This window comes from Dama dama, chromosome 20, assembly GCF_033118175.1.
Source record: "Dama dama isolate Ldn47 chromosome 20, ASM3311817v1, whole genome shotgun sequence".
In the NCBI taxonomy this organism is placed as follows: domain Eukaryota; kingdom Metazoa; phylum Chordata; class Mammalia; order Artiodactyla; family Cervidae; genus Dama; species Dama dama.
The window spans coordinates 106,782,431-106,799,996 of NC_083700.1; the positions used below are offsets into that span (position 1 = coordinate 106,782,431).

The 17,566-nt window shown below is 53.6% G+C and overlaps 2 protein-coding genes and 1 pseudogene across 4 annotated transcripts in view; 1 reads left to right on the top strand and 2 right to left on the bottom strand.

Annotated features, from left to right (window-relative positions):
- Positions 1–1,467: 1,467 nt before the first annotated feature.
- Positions 1,468–10,409, bottom strand: NCDN (neurochondrin). 2 transcript variants are annotated; one of them, XM_061122422.1, is made up of 8 exons: positions 10,215–10,409; positions 9,891–9,958; positions 8,889–9,029; positions 6,832–7,800; positions 5,566–5,807; positions 4,785–5,009; positions 4,263–4,405; positions 1,468–2,985 (listed from the first exon to the last, which is right to left on the bottom strand). In XM_061122422.1, the coding sequence occupies exons 2-8, from the start codon at positions 9,921–9,923 to the stop codon at positions 2,549–2,551; spliced, it is 2,190 nt and encodes a 729-aa protein (XP_060978405.1). In that variant the 5' UTR covers positions 9,924–9,958; positions 10,215–10,409; the 3' UTR covers positions 1,468–2,548. The 2 variants fall into 2 exon arrangements, with proteins under 2 accessions (XP_060978405.1, XP_060978406.1); XM_061122423.1 differs by lacking the exon at positions 9,891–9,958.
- Positions 10,410–10,419: 10 nt separating this feature from the next.
- KIAA0319L (KIAA0319 like) overlaps positions 10,420–17,566 on the top strand; it is a 94,790-nt gene continuing 87,643 nt past the window's right edge. The window contains exons 1-2 of one of the 2 annotated variants that reach the window (XM_061122421.1): positions 10,420–10,549; positions 13,515–13,681. In XM_061122421.1, coding sequence (XP_060978404.1) covers positions 13,543–13,681 — 139 coding nt within the window. In that variant the 5' untranslated portion in view covers positions 10,420–10,549; positions 13,515–13,542. Of the gene's footprint in view, positions 10,550–10,665; positions 10,882–13,514; positions 13,682–17,566 lie in introns of those variants that run through there. The other variant, XM_061122419.1, reaches the window with a different exon arrangement.
- On the bottom strand, positions 17,049–17,525 carry LOC133040381 (thioredoxin, mitochondrial-like; annotated as a pseudogene).

A 17,566-nucleotide genomic window follows, 5' to 3' on the forward strand; every position in this document is an offset into this window, starting at 1 on the left:
TGGCCCCGTTAGTCACTCAACTGGCCCAGAACAGGAACCTGGGAGTCATCCTTTCTCTTCATCCCTCTTCACTTCCAATTAATCACCAAGCCAATTAACAAACACCGACTGCACTTACTTTCTCCACCCCCATGCCACTGGCTTAATTCAGACTTACTACCTCCTCTCCAAGTTCTCTGCCTCAGTCGTCCCTCTTGCAGCCAAAGTCATCTTTCTACAACGCAAACAGAACCACACTCAATCTGCTCAAAAATCTACCACCTCAGCATGATCCCACATCTAAGCTCCTTGGCACGGCACACCAGAATTTGTAAGATCTGGTCCTTGCCCACAGGTCCAACCTCATCTTCCACCACTCCCCCCCTCACACTCCCCACTGTAGCAGTAATGACCTACTTGCAGTTCCCAAGCTTCTGTTCTTCTGTTTGTCCATCTGGCAAGCTCCTTCTCCCCTCAGTTCTCGCCACAGATAGCTCCTCTGAATTTTCCTGGACTGATCCAGCCAGGCTGAGGGGATCTCATATTCCAGCCACAGTGTACAGACCCCCTCATAGAAGCAACTGCTTACGTCTTTAGGAGTTGCCCATTGCCTTGTCTGTTTCTCCTCTAGATTTTGAGCTGCTTGGCAGACAGGGTCTGACTTCATACTTTTCAGGGATTTCAGGGACTCCATGCCAAGGACGTTACTTTGAGTACATCCAATAGATAAATCAATTTTGCTGTCTATGCATAGCCAACCACAGGTAGGTGCTTAGAAAATGCTCAGTGCATGCTTGTAGGCTTGAGGCCTCGGTGGAGAAGGGTCTGTAGAATGTGGACCTGGGACTGGTCTGGCTCCAGCCTTACAACTTGGTTCAGGCCTGGTGAGGCAGTGGGAGCTCTAGTCCAGTCCCCAGTGAAGCTCTCCGATCTTTCCCCTTCTCACTTGGCATACAACGGAAATGAACAGCTGGCTGCCTGAAGTCACATTTGGCCTGCAGATGTTCTGTTGGGGTAGTGATGATTTAATTAAAAACATCAACATTCTAAATCAGATTTCACATTAAAAACAGATTTTTGGACTTCTCTTTAAACACTGGAGGAGGTGACGGCTAACTTGGCAGCAGCCTGCTGACCTGGAGGGGCAGCACTTCATTTGTCCAAAAGAGCACAAGTTTCCCCTTGCCCATCCAGGCCTCACCACATCAACATGAGTTTGCCACCTGCTCTGGCATTGAAGGGTGCGGGCTGAGAAGTTGGATGGCCTGCATGGAGTCTTGGCTCTGGGACTTACTGGCTGCAACATTTTGAGCAAATCACCTCCCGGCACCTCAGTTTCTTCAGAATCGGGATGACACTTGCTTCATTGGATTCTTGGGGGGAATGAATGAGAGGACACTTGTGAACTGTGATTAGCAGGGCACGTGTACTGTGAGCTGCTGGGGCCCCGAGGAAAGAAGGTGCAGGACAGACCACACAGGAGCCGTCTTGTCACCAATGAACATTTATTGAGTGTCCACATTGCACAGCTTTGAACTTGGCGATCACAGAACGCTGGGGGAGGGAAGAGGGGAGCAAGGGATCAGGTTGGGGTAGGGGTCCCCTGGGTTTGTAAGAAAGGTAGTCCCTGCTGGAGCCGCCAGTCGCGCCTCTCGGCAGAGAGCAGTCGTCAGCGGGGGTGGGAGTGGACCCAGGCACCACGGTGGTGATGGGGTGCAGTCACTAGGGGAACATGCGGATTCTGGGGAAGCATCCTTCCGGCTCCTGGCTCCAGCCAGGCCAGATGGCACTGAGGGGACAGGGATCAGGTGCTCAGGAGTCCAAGCAGGGATAAGGACAGGCAAAATAAATAACTCCCCAGCCCCGACTGTCACTCTGCTGCAACACGACACAAAAGCTCAGAGACCGGGGCCCGGGAGCTCCCGGGTCCCCTCAAGGAAGCTCGCGTGGAAGGAGGTTTCCTGACCCCCCAACCAGGCCTGTCTGCCCCAGGTTCCCCCGGAAGGTTGAGGCAGTTCAGACCCTGGGTCACTGAAGTTAACAGGAAGAACTGCGATGTCAACGGCCTGAGCCTGCTCTCTGCCCAAGGAGGCCAAGGGCAAGAACCAAATGGCCAATTTAAAGGACGTGGACCTGGGAGGCCAGAGGGGCACCACAGTCTTGGGAGCCCACGCCCTGGCCGGCAGGGCACGTGGGCCGAGGCAGCCGGCTCCTGCCAGCCCTGTCCCATTTGAGGGCCTCTCTCCTGCGAGGGAGCCAGCCATTCGGACAAAATCACACCTGGTGCCCCACCTCTCTGGGGGCTGCGCCAACCTCCCCCGACCTGGCGGGGACAGCCACACTGATTTCCAAGTCAATCCCTGCCCCGGAGTGGGCCCAGGGGGCGTGACGCAGTTCCTTACACTTGAAGGGTGGGCACCATGCCCTCACCCCTCAGAAAAGCCAGAAAGCTGGGGTGTTCGGGGGGGAAGTTTGGGGAGGGGGGTCTAATTGGGGGGCTTCAGGGGAGATGCCTCCTCCCTCCTTCCCTCGCTGCCCACCCCCAGGTCTGTCCCCAGTGGATGCCCCCTCAGGGCTCGGCCAGGCACTGCTCCAGGGCGGCCATGCGGTAGTGGCTGGCGGTCTCCTCGCCGGCCTGCAGCCTCATGGCTTCCCGGCACAGCCGGTTAGCCCGAGCCAGCTCAACCAGGACGCCCTGATAGGCGGCCACCATCTCCGGCTTGACAGAGTTGGGGCTGACACTGCCCAGCAGCTGCAGCAGCTCCTGGGGCCAGCGGGAGCGCAGGGCGGCGGGGGCCAGCCAGGGAAGCAGGGGCACGCAGCCCGTGAAGGCTTGCATGCCCAGGAACCAGAGCTCCTGCAGGTCCGCCCAGACGCCCTCGTAGTCGGGGGACAGGGCCAGCACTGCCTGGTCTGAGCCGGGCGTGGCCCGGGCCACGTGGGATTGCGACAGGAAGAGGATGGCGGCCGCGAAGAAACCTCGGGACGCGGGCGTCCCCTGCAGAGCTGGAAGGCAAGCAGCAAGAGGGGCATGAACCAGAGGGGCTGGTGGCCCCACCGGACCCCCTGCCCTTCCCCCCGTCCAGATGGGCACACTCAGGAACCTCCGAGGCGCAGCTTGGAGTCAGGCCGCCTGGGTTCAAACCCTACCTTCACGGTGGGACCTCAGGTAACTCACTTTCTGGGTCTGGTTTCTTCACTAGTAAAACGGGGCCAATCGTGCTAATCTTAGAACTCTTTGTCATGAGAATGAAAATGTAATAATCTTGGGACTCTACCTCGTGGTCGGACCCTGCTATGGTCTGAGTGGTGATGGGAGCTTCTGCTGGGCCTAGCCCTTCAGCAATGAGGGCAGTGCAGCAATTTGATCCTTAGGCCAGAAGAAGGTGCCAGAGGGGACCACGGGCTTGGCTCACTGACCTGCAGGGCTACTGTGTCCCTTGCACTGCAGACGCTCTCCCGAGGCTGTCAGGCTAACCAGCACTGGGGCTCTACTCAGGAGCTTTGGAAATGCAGCCTGGATCTGAGGGAGCTCAGGGCTAGAGGGTGGGGTGGAGTGGGGTGGGGCTCCTGATCCGCTGGGACATGCATACCCCTCTTCCAGCTGCCGGGTACCCTACTGGGATCCCCCCCCCGCCCCGCCCAAGGAACAGAGGCTGCTGAAGGGACGGGCTCATTACACTCTGTTCCCAGGCATCTGTGCAGCTCCTCCAACCTGACAGATGGGGTACAGGAAAGGCGGGGACAGAGGGACCCAAGCAGACACCCACGGCCAAAGTGGGAGACGCAGAGGGCTGGTAGGGGGCTGGAGCGGATGCCCTCCACCTGCACACAGCCAGAGTGAGGTGCGGGGCGGGGGGTGGGGTGGGGAGGGATGTGCTGAAAGAGCACTGAAGCCTGTCATGAGGGAGGTGAAGCGCTGAGTGGAGAAAAACCTCAATGGAGAGAAGTCGTGTTTCTGACTCAGGGCCTGGGTGGGGGCGGCTCCACCTTGAAACCACAGAATTCAGATTCCTCGGGCTGCTGGGGGGTTCCAGGTGCTTATGCCTGTGCCTGAGAGCAGGCCTGTACTTACACCCACCAGGCCCTGCCTTCAAAGATGTTATTATCTTTCAGAAAGAAGGGTGGGGTGGGGCGGGGGATGGAGATGCACTTCAGAGATTGATTGGAAAATTCTGTAAAACCACTTTCAGAAAAATGATGACTTATGCCCAGAACACAGCCTGGTCTTCTGCTTCCACCCAGGTCTTCCATCTGTTCAGACTGGGTCCCCAGGGGCTTACCTGGAGAGGTGCTCAGGAGCCGGGCCATGAGGAGGCCCAGGGTAGCCACGTTGGCAGCCAGAAGTAGCCTCCCCTGCTGCTGAACTAGAGAAGGCAGCGATGCCATCAGGGTGTTCATCAGAGAAGTGAAGCAGGCATCCCGCCTGGGGAGAAAGGGAGGCAAAGACGGGAGGCAGGGGATGAGTGGACCCAGAACAAGCCCTGGGGCAACCTGGGCTCCCAGTTTCACCAGGCCAGGGTTTGGCAAGGGATTAGGCAGCATGGTGAACAGTTAACTGTGGGCCCCCGTCTGCGGCATCTGGGGAGCAGAGACTAGGTTATAGCCGGAGCAGGCAGACATACACGCCCGGGGGAGTTCCACACATGCCAAATCCCAGTGTGGGGTGGCTCTCTCTAGTCTGAGGCCCTTTCATTCTAACGTTAACAGGAACCCACGGGCCCAGGGGAGCAGAGGAAGGGACCGAGACTGGAGGCAAGTCTGAGCAGGGTCCCTGCTTCCTCCAACCTCCTCTCCGGCCTCACTTGATCAGCCCTGGTGCAGTGACCACGAGGTTGAGGAAAATGTGGCAGCAGGTCTGCAGGCCGATCTCCACGCTGTCGGGCAGCACTGAGGTGTCGTGGCCGGGGGATGTGAGTTCCCACTGCTGTAGGAAGTACTTGCACAGAAGGGAGGGGGCTCCCTCCTTGATCAGGATCTCCCGGGGCCCATCCTCGACAGTCAGGTGGCACCAGCCGGGCAAGAGGAGCCTGGGGGTGCAGAAGGGACAGAAATGTGAGGGGTGAGATGAAGGCACCAGGATTCCCTTTGAGGGGGGGCACCCCATCAAAGAGGAATAGAAGTCGGGGAGAAGGAGAACATATCCTTGCAGGCACTGTAGAAAGAACGCAGACTTCGGAGTTACACAGGCCTGGGCTCAAACCTGGGCTGTGAGTGTGGGCAAGTGACTTTAACCTCTGGGAGTCTGTTTCCTCACCCTGAAGACGCGGATGGGACTCCTGTCCTAAGTGTGCTGGGAGGACCAAGTTTTGGTAAAGGGTGAAATAAAATGCCTGGCAGGCAGTGGATGCTCAATAAGCAGGAGTTCTCTCTCTACAGAACAGTCTGGGCTTGGCAAGTGAGACTAGGAAGCCCACGTGTCCTGTGGGAACAATCCCCCCCTACTCCCTCAAAAAGAAATAATACCAAACCCCATGCCCCAGTCAGGAAGCCCAGCACAGCCGAGTTCGGGGAGAGAGCACGTGTCCCTGTTACAACCCTTCCTTTAGAACATTCTGGCTCAACAGACCGTAAGTACAAACTCACCGGAGCGCGTCCCCGGGCCAGGTGGGCCCAGGGGTGGTGGGGGAGATGGCCAGGGTGGCCACCTGCTGGGAAAGGTCGTTGGCTTCCTCGGCCTCCTCGTAGAGGGTCTTGGCATAGCGGACGAGGAAGGGCAGCAGCTGGCAGACCTCCTTGCGCAGGGACGAGGTCTCCTCGGCCAGCCAGGCACCCAGGATCCGCACGGAGGCAAACACAAAGGGCTCCTTCTGCTTCTCTGGCCCCACCTGTTAGCAAAGGACCCCCCCTGAGATGGAGCAGAACCAGAGACCCTCCCCTGCCTGGCCAGCATGCCGGCCAGCCTAGGAATAACACAACTAGAAGGAAATCCTGGCCTGCGAGCCCTGTGGGCCCAGAACCCAGCACATGGCTGGGACACGCTCACTCAACAGGGGCCTGGCACAGAGCAGGCCCTCCGCGCAGGCCTACTGAGCCAACTGGACTTCAGAGGACACAGCCCTGAACTCGCTGACACTCAACCTCTAAAGCAGCCCAAGGGAAGGACACCCACGGGTCCACGGCTAGATAAACACTCCCTCTTGGGCAACACCCCGCTCTGACCAGGGGTGATCGCACATACCTCGTGGAGGTGGGCGGTATGGGGTGGGAGGCCAGGAAACACCCCCCTGGTGGCAGTGGTGTGAGTGGTGGGAGAGAAGCCCCACTTTGGGCTAAGTCAGAAAGAAGGAGACCATGGGAGAGCTCGGCATGGTAGGTGGGAGGTCGGGGGGCTGAGTTCAGTGGCTGGAACAGGCTACTACAGAGACCAGAGCTCTAAGGGAAGCCCCGTGGGACAAGAGAGCTGGACTCTTGGACAGGAGCGGGGAGGGGTGTTGGGGGAGGTGATCAGATGGGAGTTGGGCAGGGAGGTCAGGAACCAGCAGCCCGGCTCCCGTTTGTATGTGTGCGTGTGTAAGGCAACGCTGCAGCCTGAGCGGGACAGACTGCTTCACTTCAGTGTGTGTGGATCGGGGGGAGGGTTGTGAGTGGGAGGCTTCTGTGTTGTGTGTGCGTGTGTGTACTGTGATGTGAGTGCACATATGGTGTGTGGTGTGGTGCTTGTGTGGAGGCTCAGGGAGGGGAGGGGGGAGGAGGGAGAGGGAGGCTCGCCACACACTACTCCCTGGGGTGCTGCAGGATCAGCCGTACACCCAGGGGCGGGGTTTCGCCTCCCCCTCTGCCTGGCCTCTGGCGCCCCGCTGCACAAGGCCCCCCTCCCCCTCCACGGCCTGCCCCACCCCCCATCCTCACCTGCTGCAGGTAGTGGATGACAGCCCCGATGGCCTCCTTCATGATGCTCACAAGCTGCACCTTCTGAGGCTCCTTAAGCAGCGACTGCTCACAGCGGGTGCATTCCTGGATCCCCAGCTCCATGAGGGCGTAGCAGGCGGTCACCACGTCCTCTTTCACCTCTGTGCCCGTCTCCTCCAGGGCCAGCCGCACCTCCACGCATGCCAGGTTCACCAGCAGGGCCAGGAACTTGCTCCCGGAGCTGCCCGCTGGGATCCAGTCGGAGCCGCAGGCATGTGCCAGGCGGGCGGCCAGCTTCAGGGCAGGGTTGCGCTGCCAGGAGCTCAGCTTGCTGCCCAGGATGCGTGCCAGCCCGGCCTGCAGATCCCGGAGGCACTCGGAGGGCACGGTTGTCGGGGGCAGAAAGAGGGGCAGCAGCTGGCAGAGCTCAAACTTGCTGGCATCCTCCGCTTTCTGGAAATCTTCGCTGAGGCCCCGCAAAACAGCCAGCAGGTCGGGCTCCGCCTCCTTCCAGCACTGTGTCTCAGCAGCAGCCAGGAGCCCCACCAAGAGTGCCAGGGCCTGGTCAAAGCCGTAGCCGTGCCCTAGGTACGCCTGACATAGGGCAGACACGGTGCCTCCAGCAATGAGGTGTCGGGGCCCACGGGGGGTACCCGCCACAGCTGTCAGGCACTGGTAGGTGTCATCGACCATGGAACGGCGGGCAGCATCGTCAGGGTCCCCCCGGGCTGTGAGGAAGGTGGTAAGGATGGGGATCTTGTTCAGGACCTGGGAGTGGGCGGCTAGTTCAGGGTCACTGCAGAAGCAGGCCAGCAGGGCCACGCCCAGGGCCCGGAGAACGTGGTCGGGGCAGCCATCCGGCGCCTCCTTGGTGGTCAGGAGTCGATTGGGGAAGGTGAAACCGACGGCATCAAAGATCCGCCGCCGAGTTTTGGCATCGATGTCACCTGCTTTGACTGCCTTGGTCACCTGAGGGAGGTATGTGCGATCAGCAGGATGAAAGGAAGGGCTGGCAAAGACTGTGCCCTGCACTCTGGGGGTGGACCATTAGCAGGACTAGGTTACGTAACAGGACTCACTCTGGGGTCAGGAAGCCTCCCAGAGATCACCTTATCCAGTTCCTTCCTTCTGGACGAGTGTGACCTCTGGGATCCCTCCTCTAGGATCCCTGTAGAAGGGAGGTCCAGTCCTCCTCAACTGTTCTTTCTGCCATGTCATTACCCTGTTAGCTGGAAAGTTCTTGATGTCTGAGCTAGATGCCCAACATCCGAGTTGCAAGAGGTTGGAACCCAGTGTTTAAAATTCTCCAAGGACTTGGGGTCCCTCTCTAATCACTCCCTTGAGAAGTCTCTCATGCATTCCCGCCACCTTCTCAGGGGAAATGGCTCCTGTGTCTCGCTGCTCTGCCTGTCAAAACATTTCCCCTTACATTTCACCTAAACACCTCCTCTGCTGCAGTGTGAGCCCTTGACTCTGGAGCCTTCTCCCTGTTGCCATGGCAAACAAGCAGGCTGTACTCCCTCCTCCCTTCACCCCCCACACACCAGCCCCCCCTTCCCAGCACTGCAGCTCCTGTTCTGCTGTCCCCAGCTTGGGTTCCTCCAACAGGGCTGAGCCCCAAACCAGCTCCTTCATCCTCAACCTACATACCCATTCTGGCCATCCCCAGGGACCCTTTCCCAGTCACTTCCAGTCCTGCGACTCTCTCCACCTCCAGAACATGCATCCCCAGCCATCAAGTATTCTGCACTAGTTACTACCTGCTGCTGTTACCCTATGAGTCAGCTCCCATCTGCTCTGGGACGCCCCAGAGAGCAGACCCAGGCAGCCTCCTCCAAGCTTCCTAAGGGCCACAAGCTCTATTCACCCTTATTTCCCCCTTGCTCCCATATGCAGTGAGAGCAAAAATGAGTCCACAGGTAGGTGCCTTAGACCTTCTTTGGTGCCTCCAGGTTTACCAGCAGCACCTACATATCCTTGGGGACTTGTTGACCCCATTCCTAGAGGGCCCAACCACCCAGCCCTTCCCACCTCCCAGCTGTCAGTCAGCTCCTTACTAGCAGCAGGGCTGCAAACTGCTCGCTGTCATTCTTGGCCTCACGGAGGGCTCCCAGGTAGCGCTCCAGGGTGGGGTTTCGGCTCTCTGCCTGGTTCAGAGCTGGCTCGCAATCCGAGGCCATGATGCCCGCCTTGCCCAACTGTGAACACAAGAGGGACTGAGCATCCCTCTGCAGAGGAGGGGTGGGGGTGGGAGTGGAGGAGGGAGGGAGGGATTAGCACAGAGGGAGGGGAGGACCAGGAGGGAGGGACTCCTCAGGACTGACCTCCGGGGGGGGGGGGAGCCCCTTTAAGGGGCCGGACCCTCAAGTCCTCAAGGATGAAGAAGGGACCCTGGTCCAAGGTCACCTCCAAAAAGTGGGAGAGAAGGACCATGCATCCTGCTGCTCAGTTGGACAGCTCTCCTCAACAGTCTCCTGGGGGCGGGAAAGGGCTGGCCCCACGGCTCCGCTGCCCCGGCACCAAAGGCCAGGTTTTGTTTCCCTCCACCAAACGTACAAGGAAGGAGTGGTGAGGACAGACGGAGGAATGGAAACATACATGGTGAAGTTCGATTATCCGGACTCAGGCTGACACGAGGGAAAAGGGCATGCTAGGCTTCCCTTCCCCTCCCTTCTTCAGAAGACACAGGACACAAGCTTCAGTAGAAGTGAGGGCGCTGACCCAGGGAAGGCTCAGAGGCCCTTCTGGGGACGCCACCCCTCCAGCCAGGGCTCTCAGTCGCCCCCGCAGGCTCCGTGCCTCCTCTCCTTTCCCTCCCTCGGGCAGAAGCTGCAGCAGCAGAGCAGCAGAAGCAGCAGCAGCAGAATTAACCCCTTGCGCTCCCTCTCCTCACCCTCCCCATCCGGCTACCAGCCTGTGGATGCCTGCAGGGGCTGGAGAAGCAAGAAGGGGTCCCGGGTGGCTCCCAGGACAACGGATAATCCAAAAGCCGGATAATCGAAGCGGGGCCGCTGAGACGGGGAGATGAGAAGGGGAGGAGGGTTTCTGGCGGTCACCACCTGTCCCGCCGCAGCCAGGTCACAACACGACATTGATGAAGTCACGACAGGGCGGCGATGAGATCACACTTCACGATGGCGCGGTGATGTCACGGAGAGATCACGGCAATACCACGACATGGGACAGCCCCCAAAGATGACAGGGCAAATTTTTTTTAAAAAAAGATATAGCTATATATTGAGAAGGGCTGTGACAAAATGGAGTCTCGACAGGGCACGGTGATGTCGCGATAGGGCCCCCGGGGTGTGTCGGCATCGATCCGCGCCGGCTTGGAGCGGCCCCGGCTGGGATGGAGGGGAGGGCCTGAAGGGGGCTGAGCTCACCAGGCTGCGGCCCCGAGCGGCGAAGTCTTCTCCGAGCGCGATGCTCCGGGAGCCTGGGGCCGCTGCTCACGCCGCGTTGCCCACTCCAGGCTCGGGGCTGCTGCAGCTCCACCCCCACCCCCGCAGCGCTCTCGACCAATCCGCGGCGACCTCACTCCAGGCTCCAGCCAATGGCACGGCTGGGCGCTAAGCCGTAGGGGGTGCTGCCGCTGCCGCCATCTTGCTTGTGGGTATTGCCCGAGTCTGGGGCCCGGGGCTCGCGCCGGGCGGGCGAAGGTGCAGACCGCCTCTGGAGAGCGGGAGGCGACAGCCTAGGGACCCAGGTTCCTTCGCTCGTGCGTAGTTCTACCCTCCAGCACTGCCCCTCCTCCCACGCGGGCTCGCGGCTAGAATTGAGCTTCCGGGGGGCCAGGAGGGCTTGTTTAGCATGGAGAGTGTGTTTCCGGGTTGAGCCCGGGAGGTGGGAGGGGGCGGTGTTTCCGGCCATCGTCGCGGTCCAGGGAGGCTGAGGCGAGAGCGAGCTGTCCGGGTGGGGAGCCCGCATTCGCTTCTTCCTTTTCCTCCTCCTCCGGATGAGGGGAGCGGAGGTTGGGGCCCCGACCCCATGGACCGGGAGGAGGCGGAGGCCGCCGAGAGCCGGGGCCCCGCTGTGTGGCCCTGAGCCCCGGTAGGTGGCCGGGGGCGGCTGGCTGCCGGGCCGAGGACCACGAGCCCATGGGAGGGGCGAGCGGGACGGGCTATTTCTGGGGGTGCGCTGGCCGGGTGTTGGGACCCGGAGGTGGCGCTCCTGGCCCGGCTAGGACAGCCAGCTGCTTCTGGCTTTGCAGGTGCGGAGCTGAAGTCCCAGGCTGAGCCCGTTTTTGGGGGGGCCCGGGCCTGGTCCTGCTGTTCCCTCCATCCCCTGACGGACAGACAGACCGGCCCCGAGACGCTGCTGGTCTCCTTCCTTCCTCGCCCCTAGTTACTGTCTCTGGAGTGTGTTCTCCCCACCAGGACGGCACGTTGATGCTGAATAAGGGGGGCGGGGCTGAGCACTACTTGTACATTACGTTGCGAAACCTGCCTTATTCAGGACACAGAAAATTATGCCCCCAGAGGGGTCCTGTGGTGGTTGCAGTGAGCACAAAGGTGAAATGTAGAAGTCGAGAGAAAAGACCTCGGGCGAGATTCCAGGAAAGATTTGTTCCATTCACCTCACAGTGCTTGTGCCCAATTGACGACAGATGCAGTTAGTGAAGAGTATTAACTGAGTCTCCTCGAGCTTTCTGATCTGATTAACAGACTGGAAGCTAGGGAACGAGTTGGAAGGACGACCTCTCAGAACAATCTGTTCATTTTTCCAGCTATTTGTAAAACAATGTCTGCAAATATAAGCAAAGCTTTTCATGGCAGTCTGTTCTGTAACTTTCCCAAATATCTGAGACTTTTTTTTAAAAGAGCTTTATTCTTGATTACTCATAGTAGCTGAATAGGCTGTTTCAGACGTGCTCTGTCGTTGTTCAAACATCTTATCGCTGGGTACATAAATGGAGTTCCACGTATGTAGCTGACAGACTGAACTATGATACATCCCCCATCAACCTGAAGTATTAAGTAAACATTACCCCCTTCTGTCTGAACAGCTGCTGCAACAGAGAGTGCTTTTATTTCGGGTGTACTTGTAACGCCCTAAATGCCAGAACTCTTGCTTGCTTTTCTAGATTTTCATTTGTCAAGTATTGTGGGGGTGTGTGTTCTCTCCCTGGGCTGTTTCCCTTTGATTCTGTAACAAGCTGTTTGGATCTTGGTGTTGTGTTGTTGTTCCTGCCTCTGGTCAGCAAGCTTTGACTGGACCCTAGCAGTGATTTCTGCCCTTAAGCAATTGTAGGTTTCAGAGGAAAGACTGATTGGGAGTTCACAAGAAAATAACCGCCTCTGTCTCCTGCACGGTTCGTGAGACCTTGCCCTTCTAATCAGCTTGCCAATCTAGTGGTGTTTATTACTCCCTTTTTCAAAACCTATTCATTTCTTTTATGCTTCTATCGCCCACCTGCCACGCTATTGATGACAGGTGTTGAGTCACCTTGAATTTAAAATCCTTTTGTGGTAGGCAGTAATGTGTTGGGTAAGATTCATACACACACACTCACGTGCACATTCACTCTTTCCTTCTTGGAAGGCTAGAAAAGTTGCCGGATATACTTTCTAACTTAGGCTCCACTTCATAATCCCTTGAGCATGTGTCTGGCCTGCACACCTTTCTGTCCCCTGCCCCCTAACATAGAATGACAAACCACTAGAAATAGGGTGGATGGAAGTGAATGAGAAAGAGGAAGTCCTTCAGATGCTTAAGGCTCAGTGAAAACTTTTTCTTGGGTGGGCTGTACCTTACTTTTGCAGTTCTGTGTGTGTGTCTATTTCCTGATATTGATATCCAACCCAGACAGTGCTGGGCTCGGGTTTGGGGTTGTCAGTCTCTGCCATTTTCTAGATGTGCGTGACAGGTGCATATTTAGTACAGAAGATTTTTGAATTGCTTCTTCAGAACTCGATCAACCCTCATAATGCTGCCAACATTTATATAATAATTTATACAATATAGGGAAGTTTTGTAAGAAGAAACTGATGGAAAGTCATTTTTTTCTTCTGAAAGGGACCTGTCATTCAGCCCCTAGAATCTGGATGCCTAGTACAAAATAGGGGTTGTGTAAATACTTGTTGAGTGGATATATGAATTTAAGTCAGGAATTGCTAATGATTCTAAGGATCCTGGAGGTGACATCAAAGTATAAACTGGATAGATTTTAAAGATAAGAGTGGTGGGGACAATAGCAAACTGGAGAATGCATGCCCTACCTAATGACAATCACATTAAAGCTTTCTGAAAACATAGCTAGAAAAACCTTCAGATTAGTTTACCTGTGATGCTCCAAACTCTTCTTTTCATAGATAAAAACAGTATTTGGATAAAGTCACAAAGCTGTTGGCAGAGCTAGAACTGAAACTCAGATCTTTTTTTTCAGTCAGGTGCACTTTCCGCTCTTCCACATAGATGATTAACTGTTAGATTAGAAAATAATGGAATATAAAGTGTTTCAGCTTTACAGTGGATTCATTTCATATCCCTTGCTATGTTTTTATCCTGATAATTATAGGCTATGTCAAAGCTCAGGTTTGAGAGTTATAGACGGGTATGAACAGTGAAAGACAAACTTGAAATTTCTCTTCTCCCTAATCTGTCACACTGTCGAGCACTCTGCATTTCGAGGAATCAATTATTAATTACTTGGCATATAATTTCTTCTTTTTCTGTCTTTCTAGTGGACTGGTTCTGCCTGTCTGGAAGGCCATGGAGAAGCTGGGAATCAAGCCAAGCTGTGCTTCTTGGATTTTATCAAGATTTTGTTGGCAGACATCTGTGAAGCGGTTGAAAAGCTTGTACCTGTTTTATATTTGCTTCTGCTTCAGTGCTTTGTGGTTGTCAACAGGTACCATTTCTTTAATATTTAAGATTTTTAAAAAAGGGTACTTTGTGTGAGTCTCATTTCACTTTAAAGACTAGTAAGAGCCAGAAGAGCTAACTGATAGAAATGGTCACCCTTTTGGTGAACATGTAGTTTGTTGGGTTTACTTGTTTGTCTGTTTTGTTTTAGACCAAAATTTAAATTGGATTCTTTCTCTTTTTTTCATTTTTTGGAAAAAAAAAAAAATTTTTTTTTTTTTGGCTTGCTGCTACGTGGCATTCAGGATTCTTAGTTCCCTGACCAAGGATGGAACCTGTGCCACCTGCAGTGGAAGCGCAAAGTCTTAACTACTGGACCACCAGGGAAGTCCCTGGGTTCTTTCTCATAAAAGAGAATTGACATGATCATTTTGAGATTTCATGAAGATGTAATGAAGAGATAAAGGTTTCAAAGCTAGACCTAGGTCTGAAAGCTGGATGTTTCTTCCACTTAATAACTACAAAACCTTGAGCAAGTTACCTATTGTCTGTAAGGAAGGAAAAGACCTACCCCACAACTTGATTTAAAAGATAAAGTAATTAAAGCATGTGGTACAGTGCTATGAACATAAGTGATACTTTGCTTTCTTTCCTTTCCTGACGGAATCTACCTTCTATACTTAGAAGGAAAATGTACCTTTTTCCATAGAAAGGGGTTATGCTGATAGATTTTTAAAGTATGTTTCCTTCTAGAGATTATTTCACCAGTCTTTTACCTCTTGCCAGGAAAAAGTGCCAAAAAGGCTCAATTTCAAAGAGTAGCCCTTTTTTTTCTCTGTCTTTTTTCCTTTGGTTCTTTTGTTGACATTGTTCCTTTCAGAGTATGGAAGTGAGAATGACTTCTGCGTATGCTGCTGTCCTGGGCAATGACCAAAAGACTTCTCTTGTAGAAACCACTGTCTGGGACAACTAATCAGTCTTTTGATCCTATAATTACCAAGATTTCTATTGCTTTCCAAAAAGAGTTGGTGGCCATGATCTTGAGAATCAAATAATTACTGTATTTAGCAATTTCAGTGACATCAACTTTGAGGTTTTTGTTGTCTTGCAGTGGTGGTTGATGATTGCATAATTATAGCAGTGGAAATTGCAGTTGACAGAAAGCTGACCTAAATATTTTTTACCCAGATGATGCTTTGCTGGGACAGCTAGCTATTTCAGGTCAACTTTTTATGTAAGGTTATTTGAATTAAATAAGTAACTGATTTAGCATCATCAGACTAGGAAAATCACATTTTTTGAAGTGCACCTACTGTATACCAGACCCCAGGTTATAGACATTATGTATTTAATTTAATCTTTATGATATCCCTAAAACAGATTTATTTTTGTAATTAGGAAATGAGGCCCAGGGAAGCAAGATGACATGACCAGGGTCACATAGCAAGAGCACAAGAGAGCCAGGAATCTAAACGCAGGTTTTTCCACTCTAGAGCTTATGCTCTTTTTCTTCCGTTTTGCTGCCTTCCAACCACAGGTGATCTTTTGGAGGACCAAAGGCAGCTTTTTTTGCCCTGAACCAGAATGAACAGCTTGTTGTTTGAGGGATTCTGAGGAATCCCTCAGGGGAGGAAGAAGCTTTTCAGAGTGTTTTTTGTATTTTCCAAGCTAGTTAGTTAAACAGAGTGCTGTGGGTTCATTGGGCTTGTCTTGAGTATCCCTGGTGAGCCTGGTGCTTAAAAACAGCACCCTTAGGAACACATTAAGTATAAAGGTAGAGAGGTGGTACTTGGTAGGAGTGGCTCTGATGGGAATTAGATTGTACCAATTCCATTTTAGAAAAGTTTGGAGCTTTTACTATGGAAGAACCAAGACCTATGTGTGTTCAAACTGAGTGAACATGCAAGCAACACATGACAGATAGATTTGTTGTATGTTTTAATTTTTCAGAGCTCTTAGATCAATTTTTTAAAAAGCACAGTGTCCTAATAGCAAAAGTGAATAATAGACATAAACAGAGTATCATAAATAATAAATTAAAATGATTTATAACATTAAAAAATGTTCATTCTCATTACTGACCAAAGAGCTGCAGAGTAAAATGAGAAATCCTTTTTAACCTGTCATATTGATGAAGATCAAAGTAGAAATATCTAGTGCTGCCAAGGGGTGATGTGGTTGCTCTCCTGTTGTGCTGGAGAGTTGAATAGAGAACTTTTTGACATCAGTCAGGATCCTTAAAAAGTTCATGTTCTTTGACTTAGTAATTCCCCTTTTAGGAATTTACCTCAAGGGCATATTTAGATGGTTGTAAATGAGAGCGTTGGTCCGCACTCATTTACTCTGTGTTGGAAAACATTACTGCCACCTGCCCCGCAGTGGGGGTGTGGTGAGATTATGGCATGTCCGCGTGGTGAAATATTATCTGACTTAAAAATTTACATTTTAGAAGAACAAGTACATGGAAAATGCTCCTGATGTTAAGCATGAAAAACACGATACACAATTGCATATTCATGTTCAAAACTGGTGTCAGTTTTGTGAAAAGAGAAGTATTTTTGTATAACAGAAAGTCTGAAACAAGATATATATATATATATATATATATATGTATATTTGAGTAGTGGAATTATTGTCTCTCTCTTTTTTTTTTTTGACAGTGTAAACCCTCGCTTTATTGGTCCAGTTTTTTAGTGAAGCCTCGGAGAACCAAAGGGCCAGCTAATGGTGAGGGAGAGTAGTGTCTTGAGCCTTGCAGAGTCAAGGGTTTGCAGGATACCCTCAGCCCAACATATGTTCGCTACCCTGGCACCTGGGAGAAAAGAGGGAGGTGGCTCTCTGCAGGAGAGGTGGGGGTGTGGATATAGGGTCATGTAGTACAGGACCCAGGGTCTGTTATTCACAGTGGGCAGTAGAAGGATCACATAAAGTTCTTTATTACAGACCTATGAAAAATGAGAGAATTATATATTTTATTCTCACTTGTTTGGGTTTCTTTTTCCTTCTTTGTCTTTTTACAAAACAGCAGCAGGAAAGGAAAATGCAGGAGGTAAATGAGCCAGGCACCAGTGTTCAGATCAGAAGGGAACAGGGAGACAGGACTTAAACTGTTATTGCCGGCTGGCCCCAGGGCTCTGTCCCAGCATCCTTAGCGCAGGGCCAAAAGCCCTGGAGGGAGCAGACAGAGCCGGGGTTGGGGGCTGGGGGGAGACGACTCTCTCAGCTGGGTAGCAGCCCTGTCCCTCAGGTGACCACCCTGGCCACCGTGTTTGGAGGCTTGGTCTCCAAAGCTTGGGGCCAGACAGAGGGAGGAGGTGGGAAGGGCCAGCGAATAAAGGCTGTGAGTTGTATCAGGGTTCCCCTGGGACTGTGGGGCCCAGGCGGGCAGGGGCAGTCAGGATGCTTCCCGCTTGTCAGCCGGTCAGCTTCTTCAGGAAGGTCTCTAGCTCGTCCTCATCATTTGATGTCCACAAACTTGTCCACCACATCCCTGTTCTTCATGGCCATGTTAGCCTACTCTGCGGCGAGGTCTGTGTGGTCATCGATATCCACCTAGGTCATCACCTCCTTCCCTTGCTGCTTGGTTGCCACTTTCTCTAACCTTGGCCCCCAGATCTCGCAGGGACCACACCACTGTGCGTGGAAATCCACAACCACTGGTGTCTCCTGCTGACAGCTCGATCTTGAAAGTCAGGTCCATCCTGGATGTTAGAGTTTGTACAGACACTGGTGGTGTCCGTCGACCAGGCGTGGCTGGGTGTTCCTGTCAGGTTACTAGGACTGCTGTTGGGGTCTCCAGTGCCCTGGAGGTAAGGGCTGCCCACCGACTGAGAGGGCTTCCCGGAGATGACAGAGGTCAGGAACCTCCTTAGGAGAAGTTGCTGAGCCATCTCCCTGCAGCGAGAGTGACGGGATGCACAGCATAGCCCTC